Source organism: Aquila chrysaetos, chromosome 9, assembly GCF_900496995.4.
Source record: "Aquila chrysaetos chrysaetos chromosome 9, bAquChr1.4, whole genome shotgun sequence".
NCBI classification, from domain to species: Eukaryota; Metazoa; Chordata; class Aves; order Accipitriformes; family Accipitridae; genus Aquila; species Aquila chrysaetos.
Genome location: NC_044012.1, coordinates 40,180,987 through 40,203,993, shown reverse-complemented (window position 1 = coordinate 40,203,993; position 23,007 = coordinate 40,180,987). Strand labels below are relative to the sequence as shown.

The window sequence follows — 23,007 nt, the reverse complement described above, 5'->3', positions numbered from 1 at the left end:
GTTAAAGTGAAGTAGTCCAATGTCCCGAACCAAAGGGGCTCAAAATAATACTAAAGCAAAAGCAAACAAAACGCCGTTTTTCAAAGACGCATTCTTTTAAAAGGGGTCTAGTTTAAACCCGCCCTCAGAACTCGTTAACGTTTGAAAGAATCGGTGATGGCTGACCTCGCCCTTCCCTCAGTAAGGAAAATGGCTCAGCTGACAGAAGCATATAACCTCCAATATTGAAAACTGCTCACAAAAAAAAAACCAGCTCCGAAGTTAAAACAACTGCTAAACAACTGCACTTCTCTCTTCAAAACAAAAGAAACAGACTAAATAATCAAAGGCGCCCTGTCCCACCAATATGCCGCCGCCTCAGCCCGACCCCGCTTCCCGCTCCATAGCTCCTGCCAGCTGCGCCACCGCCTTTCGCGCCCGCGTGCTCTAGTTGCCACAGCAACCAGCTCGTGGCCTACGCCCCGCTCCGTGAATAAAAACTACGCAGCCGAGCACACGGAGTCCGGCCCTGCGTCAACAGCGTAAGTACCGCGTTTGACGGTGGCCGCTGTGAGAGAGTAACGTCAACGGCGTAGTTGGCGAATTGGAAGCCGGGGGCCGCTGGTTAGCGCGGGACTCGGCGCGCGGCGGCGGGGGGCCGCGGGCGGCTGAGCTGAGGCGCAGCCCCGCAGGGAGGGGAGCGTGTGAGGAAATGGGGGAAACGCCGCCTTGGCGTTGCGGTGTGGAGGCCGCTTCTCGCTTCTCCGCTGAAGCGTGGAGGGAGGGTCTCTTCTCACCCCCTGTTTTTAAAGTAATTTCAGTTGAACAAAATTGAAAAAAAAAAAAAATCATATTGAACAAAATGGTGGTCGAGTTAATGGCAGAGGTATAGCAGGTGAGTGCCTTGAGGTACAAGGCTTGAAGGGAGCTCAGTAGTTTTGTACTAGGTTTTCTTTCCTAGTCTTCTGCAGAATGTCACTATAAACAGCTAGAATGTGTAGCAGGGGGTTCCATTATCATTACGTAGTTTCACATAACTGTATTCAAGACTTGGCAATCTTTTTCAGTACGATTCTGCTAAAAAGTATAGTGTTACTCAGAGGATGGTATGCAGGGAGAATGTATCATTGCAGTGTTGCCAGCACAATTTAAGGGTGCTCTGGATTATCAGATGTGATATGACATCAGGAAAAAAACTCTGAACAGCTTGTGCTATAAAAGGTTAGCTCTCAGCGCAAATAGAGAAGTCACTGATGTTTTTCATTATGTTTGAGTAACAATTATAATAATCAAAGTTCTTAAACTGGATTTTACAAAGCCAAAGTCATTCAGATCAGCCGGATTAAAGTATAACACAGGAATAGTTTCTGGGTTGTTGATCTTCAAAATCCATAAAAGAAAAATTACTACTTTAAAAAGTATTTTCTGGAAAGGATTAATTTTTCTGCAACATTTTAGAGCAGACTATTTAAAGTAGAGGTTATTTTCCTGAATTAGATTAGACTTCCACTAACTATGTATTTGTAAAGTTTCACCCTATTTCAAGAGGAAGAATGTGAACTTTTCTTAGTGTGGAAGGGGCAGGAGAAGATCAGGGACTTCTCTTGTCCTTCAGTGTTAACTCTGTTCTCATCCTTTTGGCGTGAGTTGTTCTGTCTTGTCCTTCACCATAGCTTGGAATACTGATTTTGGTTAGTGGTCGTGACATTAACTTATTTTACATACAGCTTCTGAATGCCTTCCTCAAATCCTTTGTCTATCCACAGAATCTGCTGGTGCTACTGTTCCTGCAATGTTGATAAAAGGAGGGCTGTGATGCCATGGAGACGCTATATTCCCAGCCCTCCCTGGTGTCTGAATCCCCTTCAGGTCTGTAAGAAGAGAAAATCTGGATCTCAGTACTGATCATTCTTAGTATTTTTAGCAGCTTTGTATTTCTTAAATCATTGATTTTTTTTCCTGTAATGGTGTGGCTAATTTGTTGACTCGGTAAATTGGGATATGTTTATGTGTGTGTGAGATTTAGATTAAATATACTGAATGTAAGTGAAGATGGCCTCTCAATTTTCAGATGTTTCTTTTTGGTTGCCTTGGTCCCTCCTGAACTTTGAATTCTCTGAGATTGTTGAGCGGATTTTTTTTGTAGGTTAGTTTGTGAAAGAGCTCTAGGAGACGAGCAGTGAGTCAGCCTATGTACACATGACAGATTTTTACATGCTTAGGATGTGTTGAACTAGAACTAGGAGAATATGGAGAAAGCAAGTTAGTGTTTGAAACTCTTACCAACTGGCAGAGTTTTTCTTTTTGTTTTCAGAACTATTATTTTAAGACATTAACATTGCCGTAAAATCATTCAAACTTGTCAAAAGGACAGGAGCACACTATAAAAAGGGTCTAGATCTCTCTAGTTTTATACGCTCACAAGTAGCATGATAAGTAGAAGTATGCATATGGTAATAAATAAATACTGTAAAGTCACCTTGTTTGGTGAATAACCCGTCAGCTGCAAATCTGGATTCTTTGGGGGGAAATGGGTGTTTCAGTATGGTTGAGATCACATGAGTGCCTGAAGTGATTTAAAAGCAATTCCTCACAAAAGAGAATAAAGCATTAATTCTAAGTAGTGGACTAGCAATTTTGTTGAGCATTATTCTTAGCGCGGGTTTGTAAAACACAACTGTAGGTTTTTTGTTACATACTTACTCGTTGCTTAAAATTACTTGTCCACATTGATTTGCCCTTTAACATTTTTAGTCTGCTGTAGGAATGGGAGAGGCTTGTCTCCTGAATGTTATGAGGTCCAAGCCTGTTCCAGCATTATCAAAATATGATTATTAGAATGTGAGAGCTTTATTTTGTCCTGAAATTTGGAAATTTAAATCCTAATGAAATAAATAGCAAAATCTTTTAGCATCCTAAATTATGGTCTCGCATACTAAATGCTGTCTAAACTAATGAGTTGATTAACAATACTTAGGCAATACTAAAGAGATGTGTGATTTCTTATTCCTTGTCTTTAGTGTTTGGTACATTAAAAAGCAAGATTACTAATGACTAGGAAGACATTTATATAATTCAGAATGTCTCATTAGTGGCATACACATCCTGACTCTAAAGCAGAGATGAAATCAAGTTGAAATTCTGAAAAAATCCCCCAGGAGTTTCTTTATATTTGCTACTATGCTTTAATATTAGCACTGCAACTGTTCCCCATTCCATTAGTTCCTTGGCCTCTGGGTTAATCCTGCTCTTTGTATCCGTATATACAACTACCTTTGAAGAAAATGGAACTATTTTCTTATACAGGATTAGGGGACCATTGGGTTTATTAAGGAGCAGTTTCTGATCAAAGGAATCTGTATGGCCACTAAACCCAGTTTGTTCTTTTAAAACTAGGGCCCTATGTATAGTTAAATTACTCCAACTCCGCCTTTCCAATCTGTAAGAGAAGGGGAGGAAGGGAACTGTTGCAAGCCTGTTGCTATGGCCACGCAGCAGCAGACTGAGCTGTTTATGTAGCTGGGATCCTGCTGCATCAGCTGCTGCACGGTGAGTCCTTCCTTACACTTTGCTACATGATGAATGTTCTTATTAGAAACATTCTTTTGAATGCCAGTAAGAAATCGGTACCCTATTAAGGGTCCCCTCCCCCAACAACCCACGAGGTTTCATTGCATAACCAAATTGATATGTCTCTAGTGGGTTATCTAAATGCATTTGTGATTTTCATGTGAACATTATTCTTTTTCCAAGTCAAACTATCTACTGATTTCATTCTTTCTGAGTTGATCTTGGATTAAAGTTTGATGTTGTGCCAGGAAATGTGGCAGCCTCACCTTTCCTCCTTTCTTCTTCTGACCAGGTGAAATCTGGTATCCCCTAACATTTATTAATGTGCTTAGTGCAGAGGCAATTCAAACAATGATGAACAAGATTTTTAAATTAAACTCTGCAAAATCCTTTGAGGGCTAAACTGCAAGCACTTATGTTGAATTAAGTGAACAATTCTGTGCCCTCCCATGGAATTAGAGTTTTTGTCTTGTAGTTTCAGAAAGCCGCTGTTTGCTACTACAGCTATGTGCACTGAAGTGGTCCCTTTTACATAAGAAACAGGTTTTTCTTTAATGCAAATAAGGTGAAAGAACTGCCAGTTGTACCAAAAGGAAAAAAAGACAACGAGTCTGTAAGAACTGTTAATTTTTTTCTAATCATGTTTTCCCTGTATTGAGGCAATTTTTTTCTAATCATGTTTTCCCTGTATTGAGGCAATTCCTGAACACTATGTTTCTCTTTCTATATATCCTGTTTGGTAGAATTTAATTGAATTTGAAGGATGAAGTCCAACCTAATGCATTTGATTCCCCCGGTGAGTAGGGACAGAATAATCTCCCGGTTTCCCAAGGTAAGCATTCTTTATCCCTCTGGTCACAGTATATAGCGCCTGTCCCATTGAGCTATCTTTCCCTTGTGCTAATAGTATTTTAATTTACTGTACAGTTGTTGTCTTTTGCTAAAATTACAAATTGTTTAAGGATTTCTTTCAAAGACGAATGTGACTTCATGTTCCCATTCAATGCTGATATCTTTAATAATAATTCTCATTTCTTTTAACCTTTACAGAAAGTGACTCTTGCCACAAAAGTGTTATCTTATAATTTCAGCCAAACATTAATAATTACATGCTTAAACAGTTCCTACACCGAGGGGAAATAAGAACCATACCTGATATTAAATATGCAAAAAGTCTAATTAGATCTATGTGGAGGTTTTGGTTGAAGAATTTGGGGCAATTTTAATTTTCTGTCTGTATAGGAGCCTTAGTCATACAGTAGATCAAATGTAGTAGGCACTGTAGAAACACAGACAGAAAAGAGCATTGATGTTCCCAAAGAGTTTTGTACTTGAAGAATAATAGAAGAATTAAGGACAGGGAAGGACAAGGAATTACCATTCTAGTTTTTTCAGTTGTTCAAAAGATCTTTTTAGGGGAGTTAGCATTTTTTTCCATGCTTGATCTCGGCCACATATTTTGCTTTTAATTTTATGAAAACTACCACAGTTATTTTAAGCAAATACAAGATAAAATAAGTTTTTCTCATTTTAACTAATGCCTAATTAAAAACTAGTAATAAAAACAGTGCTTTAAGCATATAAGAGATCTAAAAGACTTCATAGTAATAATGACTTGCTGGTGGTATGCTCCCATCTGTGTTTGTCTTGTGTGTCTTAGATTACCGGGATAATTTAAGGTACTTGCTATTGTATAGAATGATGAGCAAACATATTTGACTGTGGAAGTTTAGCTAGTGCTTGGATGCTGACACTCAGAAGGGTGGTCAAATGATGGCACTGTCCAAAGGAGTTTTTACAAACATAACTGTGGGGAAGCCTTGCTGCCTTCTAACCCAAGCTATCCCTTTTCTTATGCCAGAGTATCCCTGTGCTTGTCAAACTCTTTGAATTAATTGCCTTACCTAATTTTTTTTCCTTGCTGATTTGACTTCTTGCAAAGTAGACATCACAGTTTATCCCAGTAGCTGTTCTCTCTTTTTTTCAGTGGTACACACCTGAGGCCTGTCTGCAGTTCAAAGAGCACTTCCATGCACAGGTCAGGGCTGCTTGTCAGCAGAGCACTGGAACAGTTGGGTAAGTTTGTAATAAACCAAGTATGCAATGAAGAAAGTATTTTAAGCTCTTTATAGCCTGCTTCCCTCATAGGCTTTTCCTCCCTCATTCCTCATCTTCCTCACTCCAGTATGTTTCAAGGCAGCTAAGCCTGTGCATGTGGCAGTTCTCTGACCTATTTGACAGTAAATGAATAAAGTGCCTCTTCCTCCCATAATTGTCGAAGATACTTTTTCTGCTGCCATAAGTAGCGTTGAAAAAATAGCAGAGTTGTTTAGCAACAAATAGTTGTTTAGCAACTTTGAACTAAACTCTGTTCAAAAGACTAATTGACTGTTTAAAGTTAGTGTTGAATTTTCCACATGCAAGTCAGTATGGCAACCAAATTCTAGAGCAGAAATAGGGCAGATCTAGCCTTGCTGTGTTCTCTGTTGGTGTTCCAAATGAGCAGTTAATAAAGGCTTTGGTGGGGGATATAAACATACAGCATTTCTAAGTTGCTTGAAACATGTAAGAATCTAGCTTTAGTCTTTTAGAAGTATACATGCTGAGAAATTCTCTTAAATGTTTCCTTAAAACTGGAGCAAAATTCTGGTAAATATATAGCATTGAAAAATCCAAATAAACTGTTTTATGCCCTAGTAATAATCTTTAAGTTGGTTTTCTTTTTCACATCATGTCTCTCCCAGAACTGTTACTAGTACTGATCTAATTCCTGAAGCAAGGCAAGAAAGCTAAACTGTGTTAGAAATCATCACTATCCAGTTAAAATAAATAGCTGTATGTTTTGGTGATTAAATGCTTCTGCATTCCAGTGTGAAGGATCTTTCATAAAGTGGAGCTTTTATGAATACTGACAATTAGCTCACTATTCTTTCAAATCTAGAGTTGTTGATTACCATGAGACTTGTCATGATACCCATCTTTAAACGTAACTTTTTATTCATTTCACTAGGGAGTCTTGATAAAAAAAATTGAAGCCAAAATATGTCTCTCTGAGAGGCATCAGTGAGTTTATTGCTTTTTAAAAGCACAGTCACTTAGTTTCATGTAAATTTGTTACAAGTGTCCAGACAATTTTGCTAGCAAAACATGCTTTAGTGAATTGAGGCATTTTTTTTTTTCTCACCACAACCAAGATCTATTTGGTTTTTTTTTATTTCCAGGGTAAACCAATTCTCCAGTTCATTTATTCTGGTTACAGAGTATAGCTAAAAAGCTTTACATTTTGACTTTGTGAATAAAATTAAACCACTTTCCTGTCACTGCTCTCTAAATATGATTATTATTAGGTCATTTTTTGGTGGGGAGGGGGCAGGAGAGACAGACAACTGTGTGTTTTGTACAGTAATTGTAAAGCTGGACAGGAATAACCATTATCTTCCTTTTCCATTATCCCAAGTAATGGAATATTTCTTTGTCATTTGGAAAGGTAGTCTGAGAAATTCAATAGCTAATGGCTGTATTTAAGACTCTCTTGATATTCCATCAATGTGTTAAATTGTCTAATCTAGGGAGTTTTTTTCCCTAATATGAATTAATGGAACACACACCTCTAAACCATCACTTACTCTTTTGCTTTTCCCTTAAGGTTGTTGATTTTATTCATTATTTTATCAGCAACAGTTAATCAGGCAGAGACATGTCAGCAGCTTAGGGGCCTGTGGCCACTCATTTACTGTTGACTGGCACACAAAATGCCTTCTTTTTTTTTGAAATATTAGTCATGCAGCTTACCAGTCAAGATTTGGACTATTTGGATAACTTGGAATCAGCATCACATGGAAGCCTGATATAACTGGAAATAGTATGCAACAGAAGATTAATTCCTTTGTTTAAAAAGCCATTCCTTGATATCAAAGAACAGTAAGCCTCTTAAGCCATTTTTGTAGCATGTACACAGGAGATGTCAATCCAAGTTTAGGTCAACAAGTACACTTACATTCATTTATCCACCTGTATCTCCTAAAAGATACACTACATTTAAATGTTAAGAATGCAGGCTGAGTCACCTAAAGCCCATCTGCTGTATTCTGTGGGAGGACCCAGAGCAAAGAGGATTATTTGCATGAAGCCAGCTTCAGATTAATATTATTCCACATAGTCAGAAAATGTATTGGGTCTAACCATGTGGGCTTTTTTTTCCCAGAGACAAATTCTGCAGTGGGTTATTTTATATATCGGCAATTTCTTATTTCTGCACTTAGGACTTGATTTGTACTATTAAAGTCAATGAGAAACTTGTGGTTAATTGTAATGGAAAGGATGCAGATACTCTATGGTCTTAGTGCAACCTGCCAAATGTATATACTTGTAGTCAAAGCAATTTTAACAGAATGCAATTTGTGTCCCACTGGATTATATTTAAGAAAAAAAAAAATGTGCAGAGTAAGAAATGGACTATTTCTGCTCCAGAGCGGTTTGGTTTTTTTGGTGACCTTTTTCTTTCTTACAATTTAAGACTCTGATCCTGCAGCACAGTGGCATTTAGGTAACCTGGAGTCACAGGTACATGTGCTGATCACTTGCAATTTAAGGATCTAAATCAGAATTTTTAGAGAGAGAATGTTGAAATTGCTACTAAAAACATGTAATGTTTTCACGTATTTATAACAGGCTGAAAATATCCAAAGTGGTTGTGGTAGGAGACCTGTATGTTGGGAAAACCAGCCTTATCAACAGGTACAGTGTATCTCAGCAGATGGTTTGATTCTGCTATTTCTCAAATAAATGTTATAATGTTTCCATTCCTGTCCATTCAGTGTAGTAATTCATGGTTCTGTTTTGAACCATGGTTTTGTTATTAAATAGAAGACAAAACAGTCTACAGTATGAAACAGGCTTAATATACCAACACAGAAAGTCATGCTCCAGCACTTCTATCAGTATATGTTATATTATGAACTATTTTTATCCAGTCAAATATGATACAGTGTTTCCTTAAGAAATCCAGCCTAAAGGCTGAACAATCAGAAGGTACAATTAAAAAAAAATAAAAATCTTTCCAGTGTCTAGTCTTGGTTTCATGTTTTCTCTTTACTTGCAGGGTTGTTCACTGAAACATTTTTAAGTCATCCTTGTGTGGGTACCTGTACTCATTTCTACAGCTGCAAGACTGTAGAGGAAGCTCAAGTTTTTCTGTAGCTTATAAAATAAGACAGATAAAATGCAGAACGCCTTAAAGAATAGTTATTTGATTCTTTACTGGATGTTAAAAACAGCTTTTATGCTTTTTGTATCTAAGTCCAGTGAACAGATCACTGAATTTCTGTAGTTTATGGTCACCATGACAACTTTCTGTCTATGTTTGTGTTTTATTATTATTATTTCTTCCACGTTCTTAAGTAGATATGGTAAGTTTTTTATCTAATTGATTAATCATTTGGCTCACTTTTTAAATATATATAATTATTTATATATCTGTATAAAATATAAATATATTATTTATATAATATATTCCCTTGTAACTAAAACTGTAAGATACTGTATCTTCCTTGACAGTCTGAAGATATTTTGTTCTGATCTTCATCTCATCCTGAGAGCTTACTAGTTGTATATGCTTTCTAGTTTGTTATCCAGTATCTCCTGTTTTAAAATCAGTTTCTTGGTGTTTTTATATATGCTTCTGCAATATATAGCCACTCCACAGTTAGTTAATTCTTTTCTTCTTAATTTACCCCAGATAGTGTTAGTTTTGCAGTTATTTGTAGCTGGGTGTTTCTAGTTTTTTTTTTTTCTTATTGCAGATTTTGTAAAGATAATTTTGACCGAGACTACAAGGCAACCATTGGAGTGGATTTTGAAATTGAACGTTTTGAAATAATTGGAATACCATATAATCTCCAGATGTAAGTTGAAACAGCATGGTTAAGTATTGCACAGAGTACATTCTCAGCAGAGCTTGAGTTGCTGCAGGCTCCAGTGCAATAAAGATTTTTAAGAAATAATAAAGTTGCACAAAGAATAGTGTGATCTGAAAAACAGGTTCTGTGCCTGGACTTGCAGTTATAGTAAAAATTTTACTCTCTTTAATTTCTCATCCCTAAAAAACGTTATAAATTTGTCAATGACAATTCATCTTGGAGGTCTTGCACCATTTCTGCCTTTTTTACTCACATTTCTTGAAAGAGAAGTGGAAGCTTTTCCCACAGACTTTGTACAGTTATACTGTTACACCATTCTGTCATTTGAGTTTAGTAGTCACAATGAGCACTGAACTTGGCTTTACTGGGAGTTTTATTGCTGCAGCCATTGAAATTAATAGTAATGTGTCCAGGGATTTCAGCATCTCTTAATTAGGGACTAATTGAATCTCCCCAAATTGTAGAAAGACTGGAGTGTTTTTATTAGAGTTTGAACCTAAAATCTTTGATTTTCAGCTTTGTTTATCAGACTAGTGGGAGTCCCGGCCTTCTTTCACCTGCTTTGGTTCTGCTGGAGGATTTCCTTTGGTATTTCTAGTGGCTAGCAATATTGTTCTGTAGAGGGCGTTATTGAATCATCTATGCTGTAGTGTGACCTAGAGCAGAAACAAGATGCTTTGCATGTATTTTTAGTGCATGAATCTTAAAAACCTTTTCACTTAGGAACACATTTTTTCTGAGATATCCTTGATGTAAATAGATGGCTAATGGGATTTATTGAAAAATACTTAGAAATCCATTTCCCACTGATTTCAGTGCCATTGTGTTTTTGAAAATTCTGCCAGGCACTATCCTTTTGGAACTTGAGTCCCTCTAAAAATCTAGACTGATTTATCAGTGTATTACCAGCTGAAGCAATAAGGGTCATGAGCTACTAAATGTCAGGTTGTATTATCCACAGAATCTTCAGTGGCTAGGTAGAACATTTCCATATGATAAGCACTAGTGCCCCCTCTTGCTAAGGGATTTCCATACAAGATGAATTTGCAAGTATCCGTGACTGGCAGTACTAGGCCATAACAAACCCCCAAACCTCTGTAGTGCTAGCGGTAGCTGAGAGTACTGCATATCATGCTCATTAATAAGAAACACTTGATTTTTCTTTAATGCTGTCATTAGTACCTGATGGACTGAGCTGTAGGTCTCTAATTTGTAGTGTATGGACAGATGATATATGTAGCAGTTGCAAGATTCTAATATGGGCTAAGACATGATTTAGCTAGTATTAGCACAGAAAGTTCTCAAAATTAGCTTGCCCTAGAAATACATGCAAATGACATAGGTGAGGAAAAAATAATTTAAGAAAAGTGTATTACCATGCAGAATATGAATATTTGAATTGTGTCTCCAAAATGACCAGTATTTAAAAAAAAACCCAAAAACCAGAGTTCAGATATCTTCATTAAATAATACAGCTTTACTGTATTTCTATCAGTAGTTAATGAATAATATGTTCCAGATGGTAACACTTCTCTGGTATCGCATTCTTCTCCAACTTGTACCAGTCTGCTGCTTCATTAGCATGCTTACTCAGGTTACATTGGGTTTCATTAACCTGAATTTCTTTTTTCCCTCATTGCACAGATGGGACACAGCAGGTCAGGAAAAGTTCAAGTGCATTGCATCTGCTTACTACCGAGGAGCAGAGGGTGAGAACAACATTAGTTTGATCCTGGCTGTGACAGGAGGTTATACTTTATACAGAAACATATATGCATATGTGCTCCTTGGAAAGGTACCTGCAGACACAGTGTGGTAGAACGGATTGTCCATTATTGGAGAGAAGTAGGGACTAAAAAGATCATGAATTGATATATTCTCACATCTTGTCCTGGGTTCAGCTGGGGTAGAGTTAATTTTCACAAGAAGCTGGGAGGGGACACAGCCAGGATAGCTGACCTGAACTAGCCAAGGACATATTCGATACCATATGACATCATGTTCAGTATATAAACTGAGCGAGCTGGCCAGGGGGAGGAGTGATTGCAGCTTGGGAACGGGCTGGGCACTGGATGTGCATCACTCGCTTCATATACTCTTTTATTAGTATTATTGTTACTATTATTGCTTCTCTCTTTGTGTTGTCCTATTAAACTGTCTTTATCTCAACCCATGAGTTTTTACATTTTTCTTCCAATTCTCTTCCCTATCCCACCAGGAGTGGGGGAAGGAGTGAGCGAGCAGCCACCTGGTGCTTAGTTGCCAGCTGGGCCTAAACCACAACACACCTGCAAGCTCTGAATGTTCTGATGACACTGATAAAAATTGGCACTTGTGTGTAGGGGGGGAAAGAATTTGGGTTTGGGTAAGATTATTGCTGAAGTTAGAAGTGGATACTTCTGGCATTTCCTTTAGTAAGAGGCAGTTTCTGCAGGAATTAAAGTGGTCCCAAAATAAAAGGAGTAATAGCACTATAGACTGCAGACTACAGTTAAAGTCTAAATAAGTTGAAGGCTGAGGAATTCAGTCTTACTGGGTGCTAGAGAAGGAAGAGGAATGAGCAAATGGATGGTCTTCCATCTCCTCTGTGTTAAATCTGCTCTTGTACTCTATATGTAAACATACTCTCCATTTAACAAGATGAGTTGGAGAGACTTCTGATACACTTTCGAACTTAATTACTTTTTTCTGTTCTTGTCTTTTATTGCAGTTATAATAACAGTGTTTGATCTGGCCGATATCCAGACTTTGGATCACACCAAGTAAGTTTCTGTATTTTGGCTTAGCCTTTAAAGCTTTTACAGCAGGTTTAATTGCCTTGGATAGCCTGTAGTTGCTGAGAACTTGCTGGATTGTGAGTGTATTTTCTATTGAGCTAAGAAATGAAGAATGACAGTCACTTGTTTGGATTACATAGGGTGGGATTTTTCTGAAGAAAATGCAGGGCATACATTTGAACACTTACTCTTGACTTCCTTTATAGTCAGTGGAGAGAAGGCAGCACTTCAGTAAGAGCTTGATCCTTCCAAAACTAGACATGCAGGAAGACATGAAGTGCATCCTTTTTTCTCCGTTTGCTATAAACAGAATAACAGGCTGGCATCTGATGTAAATGGTGAAATTGATGAGATGCATCTCATGCGTAATGTCTCAAAAGCCTTTCATTTTCTAGGTGCACTGCTAGCCTGAAATTATTTTCTTTCTCTAGTTTCTGTAGTGATTCTGTTGGGAAATAGGCTGTCAAAAAGAGGAGAGAGAATTAAAAACTCAAAGTATATGTAGATATAGCTAAACTTGCTGGTTCAGATACTTGTAATGGTTTGGTTACATCAGCATGCTAATTGTTATGAGTAAACTTGTTCTGCTTTTAGTGCAGGCTACAAAACCCTACATGGATCTATGATCCACGTTGTTATTGCCAGCTCAGAGTGTATATATTTCTAACATACTGTTGTGACTGTAATGCAGGTACATGTTTCTTTACAACCTGTACCTGGTCTTATTTGAATGTGTATTAGACTATTTCCTTAGACTGCTGCTGTGGTACTTAGCTCATTTACATAGGACTTTGTAAAATAATATATATATTAGCATCTCTGCTTGGCTGAAAATAATTGAAGCCTGTGAACCTGATTTCCCACACATGCACACACTCACTTCCATCCTTGACTTGTGTTGGATGACTCAGGAGGAACTTGATTGCTGGAGTAACAAAAATATAAAAGCTTATGAGACAAGAATCATGCAGCCTTCATAGGGAGCTGTTTCATAATGCTGAATAGATTATTTCACTCTTCTTTATTCCCATTTGTATCTGATCTGCTATGTTGTTCATATCTTTTCCTCTGCTTCTTGTTTTCTTATTCCTTATCTCAATCAAAACTTTGCACCCTCCCTTATACTGATAAATACTCTCTCTGGTTGCTATAATCATTGTTGAATTTGCACTCTACAGTGGGCATGTTTGAACTTTTCATTAGTGGAAGACATGTATTCAAAGCAGTTGGAATAGCTCCTGGTCTCTTTCTGTCTAGAAAACAAGGTTTTTGATACTCTTACGTAAATTCATCCTCTCACTTTTCTTGTGACCCTGTTATCTGTCACTTTCTCCTATATTCCTCAGTCCCACTGTCTGATTATCTCATTTCTTTTTTGTATTTCAGACAGTGGCTAGAAGATGCATTGAGGGAGAATGAGCCAGATTCCAGCTTCATCTTTCTAGTTGGAACAAAAAAAGATTTGGTGGTAAGTAAATTGAATGCAGATAAGGAAATTGGATTTCCCCTAGTTCCTCAAGTAATTTCCCTTACAAGTTGTACTCAATGTTGTTGAGATAAAGGCCTTGAGGGAAAAACCTAAACAGAAAGAAAGAAGATCACAGGTGAATGGAATTGCAGACTTGGTTCCAAGTTAGGACGACGCTTCTGAAAAATTGGGTAGTTAGTGTAATATCCCTATTTCCATTCCTTGCATGACATTTTTCAAGCACATACAGACACCTGAAAAGGCAAAGAAAAGTTGGATGCACAAAAGAATGGAGTACCTGATGATCTTGAAGGTTTTGTTTGTTAGGTTTTTTTAGGACAGTGTGTTCATTATGCAGGAACAGGGAAGAATTCTTACTTAATTGAATGTGACATCTTTTTCAGAAGAACAGGATATAATGCACTCACCGTATACCATTCTGAGTCTTGTGTTTGTCTTTCTCTAGCTATCAATACTTAATTCTTAAGGATTTCAAAACAAACTTGCTGCTTCTGCTGTTTAGTTGATTTTTTTTTTTTTTAAATTTCCCACCCCCCGCCAGCTGCCACAGTATCACTTACGCAGTTTGTTTCTTACCCTTCACTGAAAATAAGTCCCAGAAAACTGCATGTCTGTCAGTTTTTCTGGTATTTTGTGTTGCTTATGCTGCTTTTTCTGAGTTGCAGTAAAAGCTAAATGTGCCAGACCTCTGAGGACGCAGATCTCAAGTCTTGTCTAAGCTAGAATTCGTTACTGTAAATTAGTTTCTGTTTTTAGAAACAACTGAAAGGGAGACAAGAGCAGAGCAAAGGATTGTGGGTTCTAGGTATTACTTCAGTATGAAACCAGTATCTTCCCAACTGGATTGACTGTACTTCTCATCTTGATGTCACATCATCCTTTCCAAATTTTTAGAATTCTTCTCAATTGTGCAGAGGTTCCGCATTGTAAGACAATGCACAGAAAACTGTACAAAGACGACTGGTATCATCCATCATAAATGGGCTAGAAATTGAAAGCAAATAGCAACATACTGATATGGTTGATCACAGAGAACAAATGAGAGGGGAAATATACCTAAAAAGTAAGTGCAAGAAAGCAAAATCCATTGGAGGGGCAAGAAATTTTAGTCTTAAGAAGAGATAAAAAAAAGAGCAAAAATAAAAAGGGGGGGAAGGCAGTTGTGTTACAATATAGTAAAAACAGATGGAGTAGAAAAAAGGATCTGAGACAGAGACAAGATTAAACCCAAAGAACCGTTGTGATTCGTCGGTCCTGCAAGTCTTCTGCTGAGAATGGTGGGGTGACAAGAATTTAAAGACCAGTAACTGGGCTGTTGTCTTTATAGCTCCCTACCACACTGTATAGTTAGATACAACAGTCACACTTGTTAACTGTTGTTTGTTTCAATGCTGTGGGAGGTGAGTGGAGACTTCCATTTTAAAAGCAGTACTAAGTACTTGAATGTTCATTCTTGCAATCAGACATGATTGCACAAGTTCTAAGGCAAGGCCAGAAAGGCCACTGTGAAAACTGGATAGTATAGGTGCTAGCAGTACCTCTATGTTATTACCAGCCCATATACACTTCTTATGTTAAAATTATTCCATATTATTTACTCAGTCAGGTGCTGTGTGTGAAAGGACAGAGCTAGATGCCATCCGCTTTGCCAATGAGATGCAAGCAGAATACTGGTCTGTTTCAGCTAAAACAGGTAAGTTACTGCAAAGGATGTAAAAACAGTGCAACCACAAAGGCTTATGTTAAGGTGGGAGGAAGTTGAAGTTCCTTATCCCCCCATTCCCATGCAGGTTGTTTTGTTGTTCTTGCATTTTGTTGCTATTGGAAACTTCAGGTTTATTAATGGTTGACTGTATTTGAGTATTTGTATGTGTGCTTGCACTGTCATGTTTACAGAAAGGAGTACTTGAGCTGCTGTGCAATGTCTAAGCATGTTTAATTCATAGGTAGTTACATAAATACACATGTGCATTGCTACTCAACATTAGCAATGAAAAAAGATTATACCACACACTGAATTCTTTCTGTGGCTGACTAAAAATAAAGGTACAGTACAGGGTACAGTGTTCCAGAGTAAGAAAAATGAGAAATCATCTCTGCAGTGATCAGAATGGAAGACAGATTGTTGGAGAGGCCTGTTCTGTCCCAGTATGGAGCAGTGATCTGTTCACAAATGTGCTTGTTATGCTTGATAGTGTGTTGATGTGGAGTTGTAAAAACACATAATTTCTGTCCTGTTTCCTAGGGGAAAATGTCAAAGAGTTCTTTTCCCGAGTTGCTGCCTTGGCCTTTGAACAGTCCATGATAAAGGAACTGGAGAAAACTGCTGGACACATGGCCCAAATTGGGGCAGGAAACCTCATCAGTATGTTAAGTTTTGGTTTTTGCATGTATTTTCCTTGTTTACAGGCTGAAGGATTGAGGAGGTTTTTCAAGCAATAAAGCCTGTTTCAGACACCTGCAAGCATATTCATGTCATTGTATATCTGAGTTCTATCATATAGGGGTGGCTGGGGCTACATTCAGCTTTTGTTATCCTTAGTATTGGATGGTATAATTTCTTGTGAATGGATTTTATAACTTTTTTGTTTTTACAGAAATGGAAAAGAACATGATGGAAATCCCAGAAGGCAAAACTCAAGTCAGCCTGGGTTGCTGCTAACTGTCAACAGTTTCTGCAAGCGCCATGCTTCTCTGTAGTCCAACATAGAGCACCTGCAACAATAAAAGCTCTCAAACCAGAAAGTTTTATTTTTGGAAATGAGGGAGGAAAAATTTATCCAAACTTTCTTTTTGTGAGTTCCCTTGCTGCTGCAGGCTCACTTGTGCAGGATGGTACAACTGTTACATAAACCTTCCTCTGTGTAGTGGAAACTTAACATCCTTGTCTTAATGCAAGAAGGCATTGCCAGTGCCATGTGCTCACCTGTCTGCCGGAAACACTTGTAGTCAAAAGTTATGTAATTTTCATGTGTTGTTCTTTCATCATTCTCTAGAAGTCTTAGATAGTGAAGTTGCATTCTCATAGGAGCAGAAAACAAATGGCAGTTCAGAATAAAAGGTGCTATCCATATGTTTCTGCCTTTTAAGATAATGGTGTAAAATAACTCTGACTTACTTTTATGGATTCCAAATATTTTAAAACTGTTCCAAAAGAAATCTTTTTACATAACAGGTATGGAAGTACACAAATGCAGACTGCATAGTTTCCACTGTGGTTTCCCCATCCAGGAAAAATCTGTATTATTTTTCATTTTCCCCTTGAGAACCAGAGCCCAGTATTTAAATATTTCCAAGTCTAGGAGAAGTCCAGGTAGGAACTTTGTTGTTTTATCCTAGCTGTCTAATATTTTAAAATGTTACCAGATAAGAATGCTATTCTTTTTCACTCTCTTGAATAAGAAAGAGTGGTCACATTGGTGATGACATGGAGTACATGAAATCTAATATTTCTGTCTTCCAAAGAGAATCCTTCTCTGGATTGATCTTCATGAATATTGTCTACACTGCAGTTCTACTTTGTTGCTAAGAGTAACTTTTTCATTTTATTCTAACTGCATTTTTCTGTTTGTAGTAATGTAACATGATTCTGGAACCACCTGCAGTCTCAGTCATGAACTTGTTCATCCCTGTCTGTGGTAGAAACTCTGAGGTGATAAGGTTAGATTCGATACTGCTACTAAACTCTTAGTCACTCTATCTGCTTTTACTGGATAAGATAATTTGATCACTAGATGGTGGCAGCAATTTGATCCACTGCTTAATAAAAGCAGTAATGGCAGAGAAATAATTTTGCTATTTTGTGAAAAGACTTGAGTGTGTGGGGGGTGGGAAAAGATGGAGTTCTCCAAAGTAGACACATGCTTGTTAAGCCCTAAGGTACTTGCCATATGAAGGTGTCATTACTGAATGGTTATGGTAGACCCTGCTCTCTGGACATGTTGCTGTGACTTGGTGTGCTGGCTGGATCAAAAAAACATTGCCCCAGTTTTGCCTTTTCAAATATCTTTTGACATAACCTTGTGCAATTAGTTCTTTAGAAACTACAATCATTGTTTAGTGGGGAGAGATTAGCTCTGGGTACCACTGAATTTCATCGAAGTAAAGCAGCTTTGCAATGCTCTTCTGTTCTTTGGGCAACAATGACTGATGCCAAAAGATATTCCTGTTTTAAGAGTCATTCCTGCTGACAAATGACATTGCCAGAAATTTGAATGACAAATAATGTTGCCAGAAATTACTATAGCAAATATTTGGTCAGTATTTGTGAAATTGTATTAGTATGATTGAGTATGATAATTAGGTTTAAACTGCAAAAGTACAAAAAAAAGAAAGGGAAATACACTCATTTTATTTCCCTCTAATTTTTCAAGTATCTCACTGAATTTTAATATTCAGTTCTGAGTATCTAGTTAGTGATATTTCTCTGAAGATAAATGAGATGCTGTAAATCTTCTGCTTGCACTAAACCATACAAATTTATGGTCCTTCAAAACTACTATAAGCACTCAAATGAAAGAATTACCAATGCAATCAAAGTGGGACAACAGAAAGACTGCTTCTCTACAAATCTATCAGCAGCTTATAACTCCATACTTCTAAGATTCAAATCCAACATTACGTGCTATGCTGGCTTAAAAAAAAAAAAAGTAGAACATCTTCTATAATGGTCTAAATTTCATAGTGCAATTATTTTAAATGGAGAGAAAGAAGAAAACCTATGGACAGTTACAAGTTACAGTTTCTTAAGATACTCATTCAGTCATTACAGAAAAAACAGTATCTGGAAAACTGATTGTAACAGGATCTTTCAGATTTGAGCTGCTGAGAAAAAAACCCATTTCTTAATAAATCTATGTATCAAAGTGCAAATATTCTAGATTCTCTGCCATTCCCCCCACCCCAAACTGTTTGATAAGAAATAGGAAAAAGTAGAGAAAAGATGACTAAAACACCCTTTTTATTACTTTTATTTTCTTATGACGTAAGTTAGAGCAGCTTCATAGAATATGATGAATAGAGATCTAGGAACTCTGTGTCTTTTTTTATCGGACAATCTTCACTTTGGCAATTGTACTGATTCTGTTGGCAAAGATGCAAATGTAGCATTTGGTGGAGAAAATGAATATGTGTGGGTAGGTAGGGAGTTATTTATCCAAATGTGTAATATTTTGACCTTATGTTGTTCTATGTATTTGTTCATCTCTCAAATCTGTTTCACAAGGATGATGAATATACACTCCACTTGTACCATGTGCTGCACTGAGTGGGCAGCATAGCCATGGTCTTCATGTTTACTGAGTTTGAATGAGAGTAGAAAAGATGGTTCACTCTACTGCAGCAAATCACGTTGTCTAGGCTAGGGGCTAGGTTTCTCTGCAGACATATTGGTGTTAGCAGCTGCAAAATGACTCATAACAAATCTACGAAAAGATCAGGATTCCACTCCCATCCCGTCCCGTCCCCCCTCAAAAAAATATATCTCCTAAGTGTTTATTTCATTGCTGAGCTCAATTATTGTACAAAATCAGAGAAGCAATCTCTTCAACAATGCAATCATGTTGCTTGGAAAATCAACTGGGACAGTTTTTTCTAGTGATTCAGTACATTGCTTGATGTCATTACTGGTTTGTATCTTCTGGAGCTCCAGAAACTTCACATACAAATGCAGTACTCTGTCAGTCATTAACTGTCACTTGACAATGATCTGACTCCATCTATTCCATGGTGGATGCTTTGAGACTTTTTTTTTTTTTGGTTGGTGGGGGTATTTTTTGCTTTTTTACTTTGGCTTGTTGGTTTTGGGGAGTGTTTTTTAGCCCCACTGAGACTTCCCCTGCAAAGAACTTAGTATTCATAATTGATAATCTAAAATTAATCTTGGATCATGTTGCAAATGATGAATTGCTTAGGAAAGAACAAAGGAAACTAACTTTGGTGGAAAAATAAATGTAAATTTGCAAGTTCTTAAATGTTTCTCTCTGGTCTATGTTTTATCTATGTATGTTAATCCATTCTATCAGCAACTTAATTGGCTTTGAAGCAGCCTTAATATTGTGGAAAACAGTGTTGGAACAACTGTATTAACTCTAAACATACGCTAAACTATGATTTTTATACCAGTTGAAGTCCTTACAGCGATCATGGTAACAGTTGCAGTGCCAGCTTCCTTGTGGAATTTGCAGGTGAGAAATTGGAGAAGTGAAATTCAGAGGCAGTCTGAAGCAAATTTAAACAGCAATTGTAATAATCAATTTCCCCAAAGAAGTACTAATGTTATGCTGTTTCTTGTCTTAATAAGTAGAAGCTAATGTGTTAATGAGTTCCTGCTTAAATAAGTATGCATATCTTTTTCAGCAAAACAACCGATAGTGGATCAAAAGCCATTTAAGAAACAGTCACCTGACAGGCAAAGTTCATTTCTTACTATAAAAGCCTTTCCTTTTAATTTTTAATGATGTTGTTACTGCCTTTTGAGTGATTATTTGACACTTAGGATTTTATTATTTATGTTCTTACAGGTCATGTGATTCAGATCTTTCTGAATCCTGTTGGTTCCCAGGTCATGCTTGCCTCATTGTGGTACAACCGGAGTCCGTTCTTTGTGAATGAATCTGCCCCCTCTGTGTCTTTTCAGGTTTTCATCAATAGTTAGAGGTTGTTCTAGGGAGTACAATATAACGTACTGGTGAGTGAATGCTATAACTCCTCTCTGTATCACATCCTCTGAGCATGTGAGTTAAAATGAAGTGTTTGACAAGTTGAAGTTCTAGCAGAATGTGCATTTGGTAGTGGAAATGGTTGATCAGTTTCTTGTATTTTTGGCCAGAAAGTTGTTCTCACAGCGAGAAACTGCCATTCTCTGAATTCTAAGAAGGATAGTTCCAATTTTTCTGGGTTCATAGAATGATTTAGACTGGATGGGACTTCCTGAGACTTACCAGCCTTGTCAAACTCTACCAGAGTGCTGCTTTGTGCTACAAAAATATGGTTTCTTAGTTTCAGCCACAGATTAATCAGAAATCATGTTTTATTTCTCTTTAAAAAGAGTCTGCTTATGTCCTACCTTTTTTTTCCTCTCTCTCTCTTTTTTTTTTCTTTTTTTTTTTTTTTTTTTTTTTTTTTTTCTTTCTTACAAAACCTACTATTATCTCGTGCGGGATCATGCTGAAGAAACAGTTCATAAAGTTACATCTCAGGAGCTTTTAAGACTAAGCCGACTGGCTCCTCTTTCCACAGGAGGGAGCTCTATGGTCACTGGAGTACTAGTTCTGTCTTGACTGAGAAGGGCTTTGCAATCTCTTGTAGGCCAGCAGAGGGTATGTGCTGGACAGTCTGTCTGTAGTTTAGCCCACTCATCACAGGATTTTCAGTCTCAAATCACAGGTATGTGTCTGCCAGCATAGCCTTAATGAATTTTTGTATCCTATTAAAATAATACTGTGTTGAATGCATAAAGTATCAGCAAAAATTCAGAGATCCCGTCAATTCCCACTGGAATTTCTGATGTTGTAGTACCTCAATAGATAAAAAGGGTGCAGTTATTTAATAGTATTATCCACTAAAAGTTAAGTGTGCATACAGAAATTCCTCCTCTGACTCATCAGAATTCTTACTCCCTCCAGAAAGGGCACAAATGTCAGAAAAGTGAACCCAGATAGAAAAAACTCTAGACATAAAAAAAATCAGAACTGTGAGACTTCAGTAAAAGTAACGTATGAATTCAGAACATGTCCCTGTGATGTAATATACCTGTCATTATTATAACCATGCCAGTACAGTCTTAAGTTTCATATTATCCAAAATATATTGCATGTCAGAATTTCATTGTTCAAACTGGCACTGAGGCAAACAAATAGCAAACAGTATCAATGGTGAAAAGCCAGTTTACTTTATTTCTGTGAAAGATTGAGATTTCTTGAAAGACTTATAGAAGTATTTACTAAACATATAGATTTTATTATGATTTAGATTATAACCTGTTTTCCATATAGGTCAGCCAATGCCTGTTAAGTGTTAAAAGCTGAGGAAACGAGTGCAGGAAAAGAGGTTAAAGCCAGGAAACAAAAACCAAGAGATGAACTATGCAAAACTGAATACATTAGCCATTCATGATATGTCTGAAAATACACGACAGTATTTTGTTTGGCATATAAAAAAGCACGAAGAGAAAAACTGTTTAATGGATTATGAAACGTTACATATCTCAAAGGTAAGAGAGCTACTCCTGTGGATTTGTGCTTTTCATTCTTACAGGATTTTATTAGTTCTTTTTGGGGCTATATCCTACCCTCTTGTCTAGTAATACCTATCAGAAAAGGTATACCTCACTGCAGGCATGAAAGAAGCAGGTTTATGGGGGATAGGAGGTGTACATATCTCACTTTTTTCCTATCATCCAAACAGGCAAAATAGAACTTCAGGTGTATTTGTTACCACTTTTTCAGAGGTTGAATTAGTACATTTAGTACATTAGTAGAAAGGATAGAGGGCCTAAGCAAGATCATGTACTGTGATTGCAGAAGGAGTAATACTCAGCAACCAGACTTTTGTTTAAATCATTTGCCACCCTTCACCCCGAGCTGAGCCATGGGACTCTGAGTTATTGTGGCTAGGATAATATACAGGACAAAAGTGAGACTAATGCCTGAACAAAGCAGGCTTTATGTTAATATCATAGCGATTTTTGGAGTACCAGTTGCCCATCTCAGAAACCCAGCTTGTCATGAATTGTCAAGGAAGGAAGGACTGGGTGAATAACAAGCCTACTACTAAACAGCACTTACATTAGTGGGGGAAAACATGACCTTTGAAGGTGAGCTGCATCACTGCCTGGGGGGAGAGTGCTGCTGTGAACGCCAGAGAGAGAGTACGGAGACGTGCTGGTGTTTATACATAATATATGAGGGCAGGCAGGCACGGGTGTATGGACAAGAATGGATACCTCCCTCCGCACAGGGGGCTGTGTGTATGATATGATTCTTGCCCAGGCTTAGGTATAGCCATGCCTACCTACGGCGATGCCCAGGCCTGCGGCCGCCAGGCGACCACACGCGAACGGACGCGAGTCTGCAACTCTCTGCCTTTGTCTCACCGGAGCGCGCCGTGGGGAAGGGCGCAGGGCCGGCCCCCCCCCCCCCCGCCCAAGCCCCGCGGAGTCCCGCGGGCACGGCCTCCCGCCGCCGGCCCGGGCTGCCCCTTTAAGAGGCCCCAGCGCCGTGTCAATCGCTGCGCCTGGCTCCTTCCCTCTCCTCCCCTTCCGCAGCGCTGCGAT

General features: G+C 37.9%; 2 protein-coding genes across 6 annotated transcripts in view; one reads left to right on the top strand and one right to left on the bottom strand.

The window, feature by feature from the left end:
- Positions 1 to 489, bottom strand: part of RSPH14 (radial spoke head 14 homolog) — a 105,021-nt gene extending 104,532 nt beyond the window's left edge. Inside the window, exon 1 of one of the 2 annotated variants that reach the window (XM_030026119.1) lies at positions 166 to 489. The gene's annotated coding sequence lies outside the window, so the exon portion shown is untranslated. The remainder of the gene's footprint in view (positions 1 to 165) is intronic. The other variant, XM_030026120.1, reaches the window with a different exon arrangement.
- On the top strand, positions 407 to 19,705 carry RAB36 (RAB36, member RAS oncogene family). Of its 4 annotated transcripts, none has more exons than XM_030026121.2 (13): positions 407 to 521; positions 1,746 to 1,848; positions 3,376 to 3,528; positions 4,293 to 4,381; positions 5,537 to 5,625; positions 8,221 to 8,286; positions 9,351 to 9,452; positions 11,112 to 11,176; positions 12,178 to 12,229; positions 13,631 to 13,712; positions 15,336 to 15,426; positions 15,979 to 16,098; positions 16,331 to 19,705. In XM_030026121.2, exons 4-13 carry the CDS (start codon positions 4,313 to 4,315, stop codon positions 16,393 to 16,395), a joined length of 801 nt encoding a protein of 266 aa, XP_029881981.1. In that variant the 5' UTR covers positions 407 to 521; positions 1,746 to 1,848; positions 3,376 to 3,528; positions 4,293 to 4,312; the 3' UTR covers positions 16,396 to 19,705. The 4 variants fall into 4 exon arrangements, with proteins under 4 accessions (XP_029881981.1, XP_040982175.1, XP_040982174.1 ...); XM_030026122.2 differs by lacking the exon at positions 407 to 521 and adding an exon at positions 716 to 874; XM_041126241.1 differs by lacking the exons at positions 407 to 521; positions 8,221 to 8,286 and adding an exon at positions 713 to 874.
- The last annotated feature ends 3,302 nt before the right edge of the window (positions 19,706 to 23,007 follow it).

Excerpts from the sequence above, each read along its gene's own strand:
- RAB36 (XM_030026121.2), top strand. The coding sequence starts at position 4,313 with ATGAAGTCCAACCTAATGCATTTGATTCCCCCGGTGAGTAGGGACAGA. Across the intron at positions 9,453-11,111 it reads ATACCATATAATCTCCAGAT|ATGGGACACAGCAGGTCAGG; the intron begins GTAAGTTGAAAC and ends CTCATTGCACAG. Across the intron at positions 12,230-13,630 it reads CAGACTTTGGATCACACCAA|ACAGTGGCTAGAAGATGCAT; the intron begins GTAAGTTTCTGT and ends TTTGTATTTCAG.